Source organism: Echiichthys vipera (assembly GCF_963691815.1).
Source record: "Echiichthys vipera genome assembly, chromosome: 4".
Classification (NCBI taxonomy): Eukaryota; Metazoa; Chordata; class Actinopteri; order Perciformes; family Trachinidae; genus Echiichthys; species Echiichthys vipera.
The window spans coordinates 20,525,700-20,540,337 of record NC_139829.1 but is presented as its reverse complement, the minus strand read 5'-3'; the positions used below and the strand labels follow the sequence as shown (position 1 = coordinate 20,540,337).

The 14,638-nt window shown below is 40.8% G+C and overlaps 3 protein-coding genes across 5 annotated transcripts; 1 reads left to right on the top strand and 2 right to left on the bottom strand.

Moving 5' to 3' along the window:
- Positions 1–824: 824 nt before the first annotated feature.
- unga (uracil DNA glycosylase a) lies at positions 825–4,912 on the bottom strand. Of its 2 annotated transcripts, XM_083912396.1 has the most exons (7): positions 4,786–4,912; positions 4,255–4,458; positions 4,072–4,167; positions 3,231–3,328; positions 3,051–3,139; positions 1,306–1,484; positions 825–1,227 (listed from the first exon to the last, which is right to left on the bottom strand). In XM_083912396.1, the coding sequence occupies exons 1-7, from the start codon at positions 4,882–4,884 to the stop codon at positions 1,087–1,089; spliced, it is 906 nt and encodes a 301-aa protein (XP_083768522.1). In that variant the 5' UTR covers positions 4,885–4,912; the 3' UTR covers positions 825–1,086. The 2 variants fall into 2 exon arrangements, with proteins under 2 accessions (XP_083768522.1, XP_083768521.1); XM_083912395.1 differs by lacking the exon at positions 4,786–4,912 and having other exon boundaries at positions 4,255–4,667.
- alkbh2 (alkB homolog 2, alpha-ketoglutarate dependent dioxygenase) lies at positions 4,431–8,254 on the top strand. Of its 2 annotated transcripts, none has more exons than XM_083912397.1 (4): positions 4,431–4,572; positions 6,160–6,435; positions 6,522–6,720; positions 6,799–8,254. In XM_083912397.1, the coding sequence occupies exons 2-4, from the start codon at positions 6,186–6,188 to the stop codon at positions 7,136–7,138; spliced, it is 789 nt and encodes a 262-aa protein (XP_083768523.1). In that variant the 5' UTR covers positions 4,431–4,572; positions 6,160–6,185; the 3' UTR covers positions 7,139–8,254. The 2 variants fall into 2 exon arrangements, with proteins under 2 accessions (XP_083768523.1, XP_083768524.1); XM_083912398.1 differs by lacking the exon at positions 4,431–4,572 and adding an exon at positions 4,629–4,698.
- Positions 8,255–8,380: 126 nt separating this feature from the next.
- usp30 (ubiquitin specific peptidase 30) lies at positions 8,381–13,854 on the bottom strand. Its single transcript, XM_083912381.1, is given in 14 exon segments — positions 8,381–9,692; positions 9,877–9,988; positions 10,084–10,306; positions 10,490–10,570; positions 10,895–10,981; positions 11,093–11,152; positions 11,267–11,361; positions 11,446–11,498; positions 11,500–11,637; positions 11,639–11,820; positions 11,934–12,037; positions 12,134–12,307; positions 12,401–12,510; positions 13,782–13,854. Coding segments are annotated over 14 exon segments (1,758 nt in total). The 5' UTR covers positions 13,853–13,854; the 3' UTR covers positions 8,381–9,424.
- Positions 13,855–14,638: the final 784 nt, after the last annotated feature.

Genomic DNA, 14,638 nt, shown 5'->3' with positions numbered 1-14,638 from the left:
AAACAGATTTATTTATTTATATTCATAATTAATTTTAATCTTTTTTTCTAGATTTCTATTAAAGCTTGTGATACACTGGAGCATCAGTTCATTTTTATACACTTTAAAGAAATGTGGCTCTGGTGATTATTTTTCTACAGCGTTTAAAACCTTTATAAGAAGAATAGTGACATTTATGTAAATCTAACAGGTGGCACATTCATTTTATTATACATCTAGTGACATAAGGCAGGATTACATCTAGTGCTGTGAAAGTTATTTGTTTTATTGATAAAGAATTAATCCTAACTCTGCTACCACATTGTTTTTATAAAATAAAAACAAAATCTCTATTGTATTCGAAGTATTCAAGGAGTTTGCAAAGGCTTCTGGTTTGTACTTAAATGTAAATGTGTGCGTTCGTGGCCGTTACGTCCTCTGAATCGGTCCTTCATAACATTCCAATAAAATCTGAAATACTATTTTTACAAATACTGATCACCAAACACCAACAGAGGACAATCTCCTTAAACGTCAATCCCATTGTACAAAAAAAATAAAACAAATACGTTTTTGTCCTTTTATCCCCCCCTAGTGTTTAACTTTGGAGTTTTTTCTTTTCCTTGATTTACACTCTCTTTTGTACAGGTGTTATACTTGTAAAAATGTGTCTTTAAAGAGAACAAAAATATAATTCTTTTAATTATGCTTGTGTTGTTTCTTTTGGTTGTTGCACTCAAATCACAACAAACTGATGAAAAAGAAACTCTGGATGAACAGTAAAGGACAGCACTTACTTTATCGGATCTATGGGAGGTAGTGAGCAGACTTTAAAACACAACATCCACGCTTTGGAACCACTTTAATAGAACCAACATTTCAAGTAAAAAGCAAAACACAAACATATTTACAACGTTGAAACAACAGATTGAGAAAAAACAATTGTACAGCACAAAGCATAAATGTACAAACTGCCACCACCAACTCTTTCATAAAGAAATCTCTGCACATACTACTCCTAAAACAGGAAACTGTGAAAGCTTATGGATGGGTTTTGGTCTGTAGTTAACCAACATACAGATCATGTTAGAAAACATGAAGAACTACTTAAAGGGCCTTCCAGTCTATGGGAGACTTTCCCGATTTCTGTAGCAGCTCGTTGGCCTTTGAGAAATGCCTGCACCCAAAAAACCCTCTATGAACAGACAGGGGGGAAGGATGCACCGCCTGCAGGACGTGGTGGCGTTTCTGCAAACAGAGAACACATAAACTTAGACGCATGCACGTAATAAAAAGCTTTGGTTTAAACCAACAGCGCAGACTCACCCTGTTGATTGCGGCTCCTTTCTTCTGAGCGTATGATCCCCACAGCATGAAGACGAGGCCTTCCAGGTTGTTGCTGAGCCACTGCACCACAGCGTCAGTGAACGTCTCCCAGCCTTTGTCTTTGTGGGAGTTGGCCTGGTGAGCTCGGACGGTCAACACAGCGTTGAGCAACAGCACACCTGAAGAAGGAAGTCACAGATGGAGAAGACAGCAGGTCAGTTAAATTTTGAGTATTTTAAAGTTGGGTTGTATGAGGTACTCATTGATAGTCAGTGTTCAGTAGATGACAGTTAGCAAGTCCATTCAAAATTCAATTAAAAAAAAATGTATTTGTCCCCGGGGGGCAATTCAGGGCACACAGAGCAGCAAATAACGACAGTGCAACTATACAAAAACATTTTAACCTATCAACAAGAATAAAGTGTAAAAGAAGAATAAGTGTCAGGATGTTAGTACAGGTTAGAATCCAGTCACAGAGTTAGATACGGAGAACATCGTCGGCGTGAGATGTAGAAAGACATGCGTGTATCAGATGTAAGTCGCCACTTTGAAGACACGGGCAGGATTACCCACACAGAAGTCAAGAAATGTACTGCTGTGAACGGGGTGGAGCAGCAAAAACTCATTTTAACCACCTGTAAAAAGGCTCATATGAGAAAATCGATATCATATACCATAGAACTTCTGTATTATTCCTGTAAATAATCCCAACAGTGCTGTGAACCGCCACAGATGAACTGTTGTGATTATGTGTAGGAATACTGAAGTGCTGTTGTACGAAAGGGATGTAGGCCGTTATTATTTACTCTGGGCACGTGACTGTTTAGAGGCGGATGTGCGCGGTGCATCGGGAGCGAGCACACGTGAGCCTGAAGATGGCAGAAAGTGCAGAGAGGAGAGAGAGAGAGAGAGAGCGGAGGCTGCCAGTCAGAGACTAATCCGTTACATCTTATTTGTGTGCGTTCATCCATGATACCTGTAAGTCCTATTATTTATGTTGCTAATTCATTATCCTTTGTTTTCACAAGTTGATAATTATAGCCACCTAGCTTGGGGCTACTTGCTAACTTAACAGCATATGATTGTCAATTGGTCAGCTAGAAGTGGGTGTGTAACTACGTATTGTTCTGTATTTAAACTAGTGAGTGTGCTGTTTATACTAATTAGTTACACTGCATATAATCTATAGAAAGCTGTGTGTTTATTACAAATATTAAGGTGCACATGCCAATACATGTTTGTGTATGTAATGTGTAATGTGATAATGTTTTCCTTTTTTTGGGCAGAACCACTCACATAAAGCTATGCCCATGTTCTGTACTGTTGCTTAAGCTTATTAAACAGTCAAACTATAAAGAGTTGTCAGCATCTGTGTCACACCTGGGGAGAAGCTAGAGATCAGGATCAGCGAACAACCATTATACAGTCCTTCATTACAACCCTCAGTAAAAGCTATAGTTGAGAAAAAGTAAACCCAAAGGAAAGGACTGTCTGACAGAGGGGTAAAGCAGTGAAAATATTCCAAATATAGCGTGCTCTTTAGCACTTAAACTGATTTTTTATTTACTTCGCTCCTGTGCTGGTACTCCTGTCTGCTTCTTCAAAGACGGGGCGCTCCAACTGTCATCTATTGAAGGCAATACACCGACTATAGATAACTACCTCATACAACCCTACTTTAAAATACCCCAAACATCTCTTTATTGACCAACAGCTCCCTTGTTGTGCGTAAGCATTCAACAAACCTTGTTCGGACCATCCAGTCAGATCTCCATGTCCAGGGTGCTTAAAGTCTTGAATGTCCGACACCAGTTCTTTGTACATGTTCTCCAAACTAGGAATGAAAAGGATACCAAACTTAGTACAGTAGTTTCAGTTTAGAAAACTGACTTTCTCACAGGAGGAGATGCTGAAAAGGTATTAACCTGGGCGGAGGACGCACTGGTCTTTTGACACTAAAGCACAATCCATGGGCTTGGTTAGGACCATGATATGGATCCTGGCCGAGAATCACCACCTTGACCTTGAATTAGAGAGGGATCTTACAGCAACTGTGACGATTAATGCCAAACTAAGGTATTTAAGAGATACCTTACATTTTACAGGGTCCCTACACATTTTCCAAAGTCAAATTCAAGCATTTTCTAAGCATTTCAATGTGCATTTTCAAACAGCTGCCCACAGTTGAGGTAAATTAGATATTTATATACATCATACTGATTATTTTACAACATCATCACATTAAATTAGATGTAATAGTGTTATAAACAACCAAAATAGCAGAAATTATACAGAAGCTTGAGAAATTAGAAAGGAAAACACAACAAAGTTTCATGTTTCAAAGCGTGTCTCTTGTTTGTAAGACTTCATACCTGGAAAACAAAATTTAAGCAGACAATTCAGTGCAACGAACTATTTTGGGATATCTGGCTGCTCCAAGGTCTTGCAGCACTTTTATTTTTCAACTCTGGCACATCCTCGAACACAGTCTCAGAAAAGTTATATCTGTTCTTTTTTTCTTTCTTTTAATCTTTAATAAGCACTTTAAAACGCACTTCTTGATTTAATAACTTTATAATTTGTGGTTTGTACACATTATTACACCTTGATATTCCTCTTTCTTTACATAAATAATACTTAAAATAATAATAACAATACATAAATGTCATATGTCTGCTTGTTTATTTCTATATGAAATGCTCAACACTTGGTGTCAGACCCAGTGTCGCAGTTTGGGGAAAGTGCCAGTGCAGCAGGTAAACTTACATCTCGGATGTCACACATCTGAGTCCAGGTGAAGACGTGTTCAACAGGTGGGTAAACAGTGTGGCGCGTCCTCTCTTCAGCAACAAAACTCATCAGCTGTGACAGCCAAAGAAGACATGGAGTTATCCACATAGTTCAAAACAAACGGTGACACCTTGAGCATGTGCGGTGACTTTATCTCACTTGTTTAAAATAGGGCTTTCCAAATTCTGCCGACAGTCCCTCCCTCCAGCTTTCCCCAAACCCTGGAGGTGTGTGAGCGGAAGAGAGTCTCTCCTGCGCCGCTCTCTTGTTGCGGGCGATCCGGTCCGTCTGCTCCGGGGACAGGAGGGCAGCAGGAGGCGGGCTGGACGCCTCGGCCTCCATCTCTGAGGACTTCCGCTTCTTCTGCATGATTTTAGTGTATTTAGCAAAATACAAAGCTGGTGAGAGGCGTGCAGCTGCAGGTGAGACCGGCCTCACAAACCGTCGACAGCAGTGCAGCACAAACATTGCCGTGCGGTGAGTGTGAGCACCACTTTGAACAACAAATAAGAACACAGCGGTGCTTGTGAACGCAGCTTGGGCTACGCAGAAACGTGTCGTGGGAAACTGTAAAAGTGTTTCAAATACAACTTCAACAAGACTGTAAGTGATGTTTACGTATTAATAACATTATGTTTTTAATATTACAAGCTAGACGCGTGAATAATGACACACTGGAGTGACGCTCACCGGGTCTTTGGCATCCTCCTCGGCTTCATTTAGATCTTTAGAAATCCTCTTTTTCGACACGGGTGTAAAAAACGAGTTGATAGTTTTTTGTCCGATCATTTTGTTGCAAAGCACCTTGGCGGTAAAGCTGCTGTAAACGAATTAACTTCACTTGTTCGCTAACATAAAAGCGAGACACGACGGTGGGCTCCGCGGGAAACAAAGTCTCTCAGAAAGGGATTAAAGTATTTCGCGCCAAAACAAAGTGACGAAACAGAGTTATGCTAATGAGCTGAGCGCTATTCAAGACACACTGCTGCGGGGTGTTTTCCAACAGTTTGTGATTGTTAACACAGTAGTGTTACGTCGACGTTTCTCTTCTATTTTTCTTTATGTTATATGAGTAAGCTGAAGGTATTTCAGCAATAGGACAACTTGTTTTACTGGTTTGGGGTGTAGTCATGTTTACCTGTCTAACTGGTTATCACCAGGTATGCCTCACAATGACTCAGCACTCAGGTCCACCAATCAATCAATCAATAAATATAGGACAAATGTAGGAATGTTAAGGGAGTTTGCAATGTTGTTTTGTTTGTTTGTTTTGTTTGCAATGTTGTTTTTGTTTGCTTGTTGTTTTTTAAACTTATTTATTTGTTGTTATGTGGGTCTTGATGGTGTCTTTATTTGTTTATATGTATGTAAATAGGGGATGGAAATGTAAAAGCTATGCTCAATCCATCTCCTTTTAAGGCTAGGTGTTGCTCTTTTCTAGCTGTGTTGTTGCTGTATTGGTAGGTTTGTGTTTGTAGTTTGTTTTGTCTGTTTGCTGTGGTCTGGTGTGAAATTAATTTAAAAAAAAAAACTTTCAGGTCCAGAGACACTCAGGTGAATAGTCTGCCTGGGGAGAATTTTTGGATGATAAATAATGACACGGGTCACTCATTGCAGGCCCACACAGGAGAAGCTTTTTTAACTCTGAGTCAAATCTCAAAATCAGTGTTACTGTTTCATTTTTCTTTGAATCATCCAGGCCAGGCATCATCCTTCACTACGATCAGTGGCAGATTAAGGTGGTCATGGGCCCCTAGGCTACCGTTTGTTTGCCCCCCACCACATTATTAATCATGCTTTATCAGAAGAAAAATGCCAGACCAGAAGAGTCCACAACCTTGAAAAATCCTGTCAATTTAGGATTTTCTTCAGTAGATCTTGGTCCTCTTGTTCTTTCACTTGTTGTGCCCAATAGGAGGCACGTTTTTTTCCTCAGTGTAGTAAATTTAAGAAAAACTCAAATAGTCTGGCCAGTCTGGGCCCCTGCACGCCTGGTGCCCCTAGGCTGCAGCCAAGGCCAGCCTGTACATTAATCTGCCTCTGCCTACAATTTATTATCCTCAGAGTGCCACAGACAACGACTTACTGCAATGGAAAAGTTTGTGAACAAACGCTCCTGCACAAATGATGCAAGAAGTCCATGCAAGAAGATCAAACCAGACAACAATGAGAGGATAAAAGAGGAGGAGGAGGAGGATGAGAAAGATGAGTTTTCACATCCTGTTCCCTGGCAGAAAATAGAGGCTGATGGACTAGACTGTGACTATGCTCTGCTGTTCTCCAAAGAAGAAGCAGACCACCTTTTTAAACAGCTGGAGGAGGAGGTGGCGTACTCAACAGGTAGGCTACAACATCCAATCTTTTTCTGTAACTTTATGATCTGAAGTGACAGCGTGCTTAAACGACTGTGGCTGTTTTTGTTCCAGGAGAAGAAGCAACGGTCCGTGTATTTGGAAAGGTGCACAACATACCGAGAAAACAGGCCACATTTGGAGATGCAGATCTCACCTACACTTATTCTGGGGTGACACGTTTAGCCTGCCCCTGGACTCCAACCTTGGAATATATTCGAGATGTTGTCACGAAAACCACGGGACAAACGTTTAACTTTGTTCTGGTCAACAGGTGAGAAGTTAGTGAATACAAGTTGTAGAGGTCACAGGTTATTTGTCTCCTTGCTCAAAGTGTTTTCCTCTCCACCAGGTACAAAGATGGGCAGGATCACATGGGCGAGCATCGTGACGATGAGAAGGAGCTGGATCCCCTCTGTCCCATCGCCTCTGTCTCTCTGGGAGCTCCACGGGACTTTATCTTCCGGCACAGAGATGCTCGAGGGAAAGTGAGCAGCCGACAGATCGAACCTGTTAAGCTGGTGCTCGCTCATGGAAGCCTGCTCCTTATGAACTCACCAACCAACACTTTCTGGTACCACAGCCTTCCTGTTCGCAAGAAGATTTTCCTGCCTCGTATCAACCTCACCTTTAGGCGTGTCCTTCACGGAAAGAAACCAGATGAATGGGGCCAGTACCCAATAAGCCTCTGACTAAGGGTCCGTGGACACATGGACAAATGTCACAAATATGTTTGTTTACTGTATGTAGCTGCTGAATCTGACTAAGTGACAACACAAGGAGTGTCAACCTACAAAGGAGCTAATTTTACAGTGAGTCAGTGATTTAAAAATGACAAATTTAAAATAACATAGGCCCAAATGTCTGACTCAAGTCAACTACTGCATCAGCTCCTTTTAAGTGACTTTCATCAGGTATCACTTTGTAAAGAGGCTGGCAATGTTCATGTAGAAATGAACAATACAATCAAAACAATTAAATCTCCTTGAAAAATAACAGGTTCTCACAGACCATAAAGGTTACATTTAGCATTTTTGTGCACTGTTACACTGATTGCAGATTAATATGTTATATTGGAAGGAGAGTTTTGTGCTGTTCCAGAGGGGATGCACAAATGGGTTAAATATACACTTTTACTACACTCTTTGGTCAGAATGTAGACTGATATTGGGTATAAAATGTATTCGAGGGAACCTGCTGACTCATTAATCCATCCATGGCTGTTTCTAATTATCTAAATAGTAAACCAAAATATTATTTTGCCAGTCTCTGCCTTTGCCCCTTTAATATTAAGAATCATTTATTAAGAATTAATTAAGAATAAGATATTTATAAGTACCTTTCTGAACACTTAAGGACACTTTACAAAGATGAAAACAAAAACAAGAAAACAGATAAAACCTACACACAACTCTGTATTGTATTTATTGTAATGCGCGGCCCCCAAAGGTAGGTTCTTCCTCACCTCAGATCATGGTGCCCAGCCATGTCTCCTCAGCAACAGCTAGTGTATGTGTGTGAGTGTGTATGTCTTTGTGTATCTCTGTGTGTATATTTGTGGGGGTGAGAGGTTTTCATGGCGTTTCTTTGTTGATCGTGTTTTGCTCTTATTTTCTGTTAGGCACTTTGTGCTACTGTAGAAAGTATGAAAAGTGCCATATACATAAAGATTGATTTGATAATGAAAAATATACCTCTAAAAATAAAATGACTTGTTCGAAACCCGTCAGTGAGGACCACATGCTTTATCATACAGAGTATCTTTAGATCTGGTAGAGATCCAGATGTTTTGGTCATGGCCTTCAGAAAGGGGCTGCTTGATTTTAGACATATTTCCATATATAAATATATATATGCTGTAAAAAATAAAACTGAAGTACAGGCTTGTTTGTCTCTTTAATACCCGAAACAATCACCTTTACAGGTTGCACACAAATACACACAATCTCACATGAATACATTAGTGCAAATCGCAAAAATTAACAAGGAGTTTTGCACCAGGCCATTTCTCACTTTGACTTAGTTGGTTTGGTATGAGCAATGGAAGCTTCACACAATAAAAAAATATTCTGGATAACCTGCAAAAATCTGCAGTCATACTGTGGCTTTATAAAGTGAGAAGAACATTATTAATAATCTGTTGAACTGTTAACATCAACACCGTTCCAAATGGCTCTGATGGATCATGTTGTGTGTTCAAATCAGATGTAGCACACATGGCTTCACGTGCTCAACATCTCGAGCATTAAAGACACTGTGGTACTTTAACCCCAACTCTGCAAATCACGATAGTGTAAGGATTACTGGAAATATAGAAAAATATCAAATTCAACAGCTTCTGAACAATGTCAATTGAAACATTAATTCCATTAGTTTTACGTGCACTGCTTGGAATGATTAGGCAAAACAGATTAGACAACAGAGAACCAGAGTTAAAGGAAAAGTTTTACCCATTTAAGTTCATATGTATGTAACAACTTCTACGTAACATCTCCACGAATTCCTTATCAGCTACTTATGTGTCTGTAATGTTCAGGCAGTGGACAAAATAACAGGAAAAACTACAGCATTCATGAAAATGCCACAAAGTGTCGTCCACTTAATAAGCTTCACACATGAACAATGTATTGCAGGGTTATTACTTTAGAGGGCACTATATTGTCAAGTGTTCCTGTTTTTTTGTCCCATAGAAGCCAAAATGTTGCATGACAGATGTTGTTACGCGTCTCAAAGTAAAGTGCTAGTAGAAGTAAAAAATCCTGCAGGTCCATAATCTTTGGGATTTAGAGCCTCCTACTCTGGATCAGAGCAGCGGGCAGAGTCCACTCACGGATGATGCCAAATGACCTTTAAAGTAACTCTAGGATGGCTTTTCTCTCTGGTCTCATTGTCACAAAGACATAATCCCCCTGTTGGTAACCGCATTGTTAACTGGCACATACAATTGTGACAGTTTGACTGGAAAGGCAAGAAGTCAGTCAGGCTGTGAGGTCGAGCTCCCGGTTACTCCTCTGAGCGCGGAGATCTCGGACTCTCTCGTAGAAGAGCATGTAGGCGTTTGAAGACAGTACCTCGTGCAGGCTGGCTTTTCGTACCGAGTCGTCCGACACCCAGAGCCACTGGGAACTGACGGGTGAAGAGGTGAGGGGCGAGGAAGGGCTGCGGCGGAACGTGACGAAATGTCCTGAGTGCATGTCACCGTGGTGAACCAGCACGGCCGTGAGCTGGAAAAGGTACTCTGTAGAACTGGAAGGAAAGATGCTATGATTGGAAGACATATACAGACAATAAATGAAAAAAATAACAAAGTTTAAAGAACGCCGTTAAGCCACCATGAAGAAGAAAAGCATCAGTTCATTACCACCACGACACTGAAATAGCTTAATGCGCGTGAGTTCCTTCTATAGTTGCACCTCGACATTAAGTTTACCTGTGGCCGTATGTGAAGCCGAGCTGTGGGTTCACACCGGGAGACTGAAGAAATACAGACGAACACGTTCCGTTGAAAAAGGGTTTGTTGTTGTTGTTACGATGCTCTACTTCTGGAAAACAAAACACAACAAATGTACGATGACATAAAAAAAGCTGTGAAAGAGTGTGAAAACAATGATATAACATTAGTTTACAAAAAAAACACCTGTGCCATTAGCAGAGGGCTTTTCCATGGGATCATCTGAATTTTCTGCCTTTATGGGCTTCAGAGCACATTTGATCTGCTGACTTCTGTATGTGGAAGCGTTGTGTTTGTAGCGGTCCATCGATAGATACTCTGTGAACTGCACATGCTCCTGTCTCTTGATGGGGGTTCCTTCACTGGACCACGTCAGTCTCTGTAAATGGATGCAGAGGCATTGGGGGAGCTGCCAGAGGGAAGGAAAACATTAGACAGAGATTTCATTAAGAAAGAAGCCGAAGTTTTGATCTACCTTACATTTTACTGTAACGTAACACAAACAAGCTGTACATGTTGTCCAACTGGTATTAACATCTTAGGCTAATAATAATCAGATAATGGGGACATGAGGAATATAAATGCCAGTTACCTTTCCCAGTTTCAGCTGTTTAACAAATGTCGTCCTCTGGCTTTCCATAACTTGCCCATTTACTTTTGTCCCTTGTTGAAGCTGAGGTGAAATGATCCCGAACAGAAATGAAACAAAAAACAAAAATACATCTTTGTAAAGAAACATGTAGGCTTTGACGGCATATGGGTGCATATATGCTCTTTTATACTTTTACAATTCTTACCTTTCTGGCATGTTGCACGGCACTTTGTAAACATTTTAACATGAAAAACTCCCTTGCCTCCCTCCCATGTGCCATCTACTGTTGACCTGCTATCCCCCCCTTAACATCTCACCCCCAACACTCTTAAAAAATGGATGGCTGTGGAAGGGTTTAACAAAATAATTACCAGAATGGCAAGACAGATACTGCAGGGAATGTACCTTGGTGCAGTTTTCACACTCCACTTCTTTGATGGTTTCAGAGGAGATGAAATGCTGAAGACACTGATCCAGAGAGATAGGTCTACCCTGAGAACAAACACACATCAAATGATGGCAAACAAAACAATAAAAAGACATATAAACTACTGTTACTATAAGAACTTTTTATATTTGAGTGCTCCGGACATTTTTGCTTACCCACTGAGGTAAAGGGATGGACAGGGAGAGGCTTTCAAATGAGTCATACCGCACCGGACTCTAAACAAAGGCAAAGCAAAGAGGTATAAATCCCTTTGAAAAAAATCAAAGTCAAATGGCACAGAGGAGCTTGCTAGTCCCTTTCCTGTCAAACAAACAAATAAACAAACTAACTTGTTGTTCACAGCGCTTGCATGACATATTGCTCGTTAAACGACCATGAAAAGGATGCTGAGACTTCCAAGGACTTGGTATTGGATGAAGAGGTGCTGCAAAATGAAAAAGACAATCAGATTAAATATATTCCTTTGTGGTTTGATATTCTGGGCTCCATCCTTTCTTTGTCTTCTTACCTCGACTTTTGCAGGTCATAGTTCTCACATCTTGATCGGGGAGGCTCTGGTATAAACACATACACACAGAATAACTGAGGATGCAGTAGGAGATTTGTCATTTTGACACTTCTACAACAATAGCTTAGGAGGCAAAATGGTGCCAAAACTTCCCACCAGATTACAAATGTGCTCTGGGGGGCTGAACTGAACTGCGGAGCATACTGGAGGCGTCTGCACGCAAGAGATATTTGTCTGACGTCTCAGAGACAAGCAGGGAGGGAGACGATAACTTGCCTCGAGGGACTGCATGTCAAACAAGTGAGCAACTTTGGGTTGACGATCTCGCTCCTCCTCCAGAGAAGATGTAAGGACGTGAAAGAGTTCATGTGCATCCTGGGGGGAGATACACCAACATAGACAGACAATTGTTAAGACTTAAATAAAACAGTGCACCAAACAGTATTTCTAGCATATAAAAATACCACTCAACAGTATTATTGACTAACCTGCTCTTCAAATGAACTGATGTGCCACCGGTACAGTCTAAGAACATCCAGGAGGCACCCGGCATCAAGCACATTTTCCTCCCCAGGCTCATCACTGGACAGAGCTGTCAGTGCAGAAACGGATATCATCCTTGTCAAAAACATGACTCAACACTGCCTGTCCACTACGCTGTGGCTTTTATCAGACTGGTTTTATATACCATTGAGAAGCTGAAGCAGCGTCGCGGACAGCTGGTTGTCTTTGCACGACTGGATCACAGGCGAAACGGAAAACGTCTCCAGCCACCTGACGAAGGACGGACACGCTGCCAAACCCTGGAGCAGAGAGTTCAGGAAGCAGGTGTTGCCTAAGTTCAACAGACCAGGAGCCATACCTGAAAGTAAAACACAAAGTCATTGTACTTTACTGCTTTGCAACCAGTGGTCTACATACGATCTGTGTATCATACTGCCATATTGATTCTTACCTCTCTTTCTCTTTTTTCTCTCTGTAATTGGGCCCCACAAAACGTATACTCCAGCTGCGATCGCAGCAGCTATCCCACCGATGACACCCCAGTTTTTTATCATCTTGTTTCTATAAAAGACAATTTCTATTATGTTAATGAAGCACAGCAGATGACTTTGGATGGAGGGGAGCAAAGAAGAAATGATAGGTAAAAAGAATAGCCGAGGCAGTAAGGCATGATGGTAACAGGTAAATATACACCTCACTTCTGTCGATTATGATACAATATTGATAATGATGTGTTTTTTTTATTCACAGTAATAACTAGTAATTAGTTGATCCGTGGAAGCAAAATCCCTGGTGCATTTAACAGATAGAAGGAGATTATTGTCTGGGCTTTCTAAATGTCCTCAAATCCTATAGAAACACGCCTGCGTATACTTGACCTGACCACAAGTTAATTGAGAGCAATGATTTATAGGCCTTTAATGTTTATTGCTTGTATTTGATAAATAGTATTAATGTTGGTACATTAACTCATGTAATTTTGCAACAGTGGCCCCCGGGCAAAGCAATCTGAGTATCCCTGCCTTATCATCCTGCTTTCTGCTTCTGTCTATCACGATTGCAGACTGTCTCCCCTTCAGACACAGACAAAACAACACACAACCTAATGTAAACTAAATAGTTACTGAACTTAATAGTGTGTTTGTGTGTGTGTGTGATCCAATAAACTTTGAGCCGTTTATCTGTGGTAACGTTGAACACTTAACTTCAGATCAAACAAAGCCTCTTGCGACTTCACCCCATCTGCTAGTGTAACAATCAACACATGGAAAACTTTAAATTGTATTCATTTTCTTGGTTTCGTTATTGTGCAGCCCCTCTGCGTGACATTGTCTTGTCCAGGGGTCTTCAACATGTTTTAGGGCAAGGACATGTTGGAGGAGGAGGTTTCTTTTCTTCTCGGTCTCACAGGGTGAAACTCTTCCTGAAAGCGATGTCTTATAAATAGATCTCCGGTCTAGGTAGTAACGACACTCAGTAACCTCACTTTACCACTGTTTAACCACGAACCAAACACTTCACACAGCAGAAGGGCTTCAGCGTTTAGGCTAACTTACCGGCGGCACCGAGGTCAGGCTGCCCGCGGCCACTATGTCGCCTCCATTGATAAATATCTAAGCTGCTATCTTAACTATACATAACATTTATGACTGCTGCGTACCTCCGTTACCAGGTCTAGTCACATTGAGTTAAACCGGACTCGTGTCTGTTTGTCCTCCTGTCTGCGCATGTTTCAGGTCAGACGTACGGCGGCGTCATGACCCGCTTTACTCCTGACCCCGGGCACTAAAAATAACCGTAGTCCTTGTTTGCCAGCGGAGAGGTTTTTTTACCTGACTGCGGGTCCAGTGCCAAGGAACTCTCCAACGAGCTTATCGGAGCTTTCTGGTCTGCACCACAACATCCTGCTTACATGGCGGAACCCCCGTCTTCAGGCGGCATGTTGCGGGGCGGACCCGCAGGAGAGCGCACCGACGTGTTCACAGTTTAGTGTCCGACCTCCAACAAGCTCCAGCCCCATCTCTGAAGTTTGTTTTTGTTTTATTGAAAAAACTCAATGTAAACATCACTTTTCTTACGTGTCCCAGAGTCATTCACACCAGAAATTAATTTATAAATGTAGAAATAATAATAACAAATTAAAATTCACAAACATAGAAAAAAGAATAAAGAATAACAAAAAAAACTAAACTAAGGGAGAAATGTTAAATTCCTTAGTAATCTAATAGTTTGTGCCAATGAGTTGCTTTTGAGTTTTAAGTTTTCCATGGCGGTCAAATATGATTTAAAATCTGAATCTTTATAAATATGAAAGGAGGGTACTTTGTTAAGACAGGTGATTTTATGGATATATAAAGATACTAATAATAATGATCAAATTAATTAAGTTTCATCCGCCAAATATTTTAAATCGGCTAGTTTTATTTTATAAAGGCCTTACTCCTTTTTTCCTAGTTTATTTTTTATTTTGTTTTTGTTTTGTTTTGTTTTTTTGTGTCCTGCACACAAAGTACCAAACCCTCATGTGTTTATAAGACACCATCACATAGTACATTACATTCAAAATAAAGATTATTATACAGCCCGCTCTTTGAACAATATATTCCTCCTTTTCCCCAGGCTTTACTAAGAACATTTGCTACAAAAAAGCTTCCCCCTTTTAAAGCACAACTCCAGTTTTTCATATTCA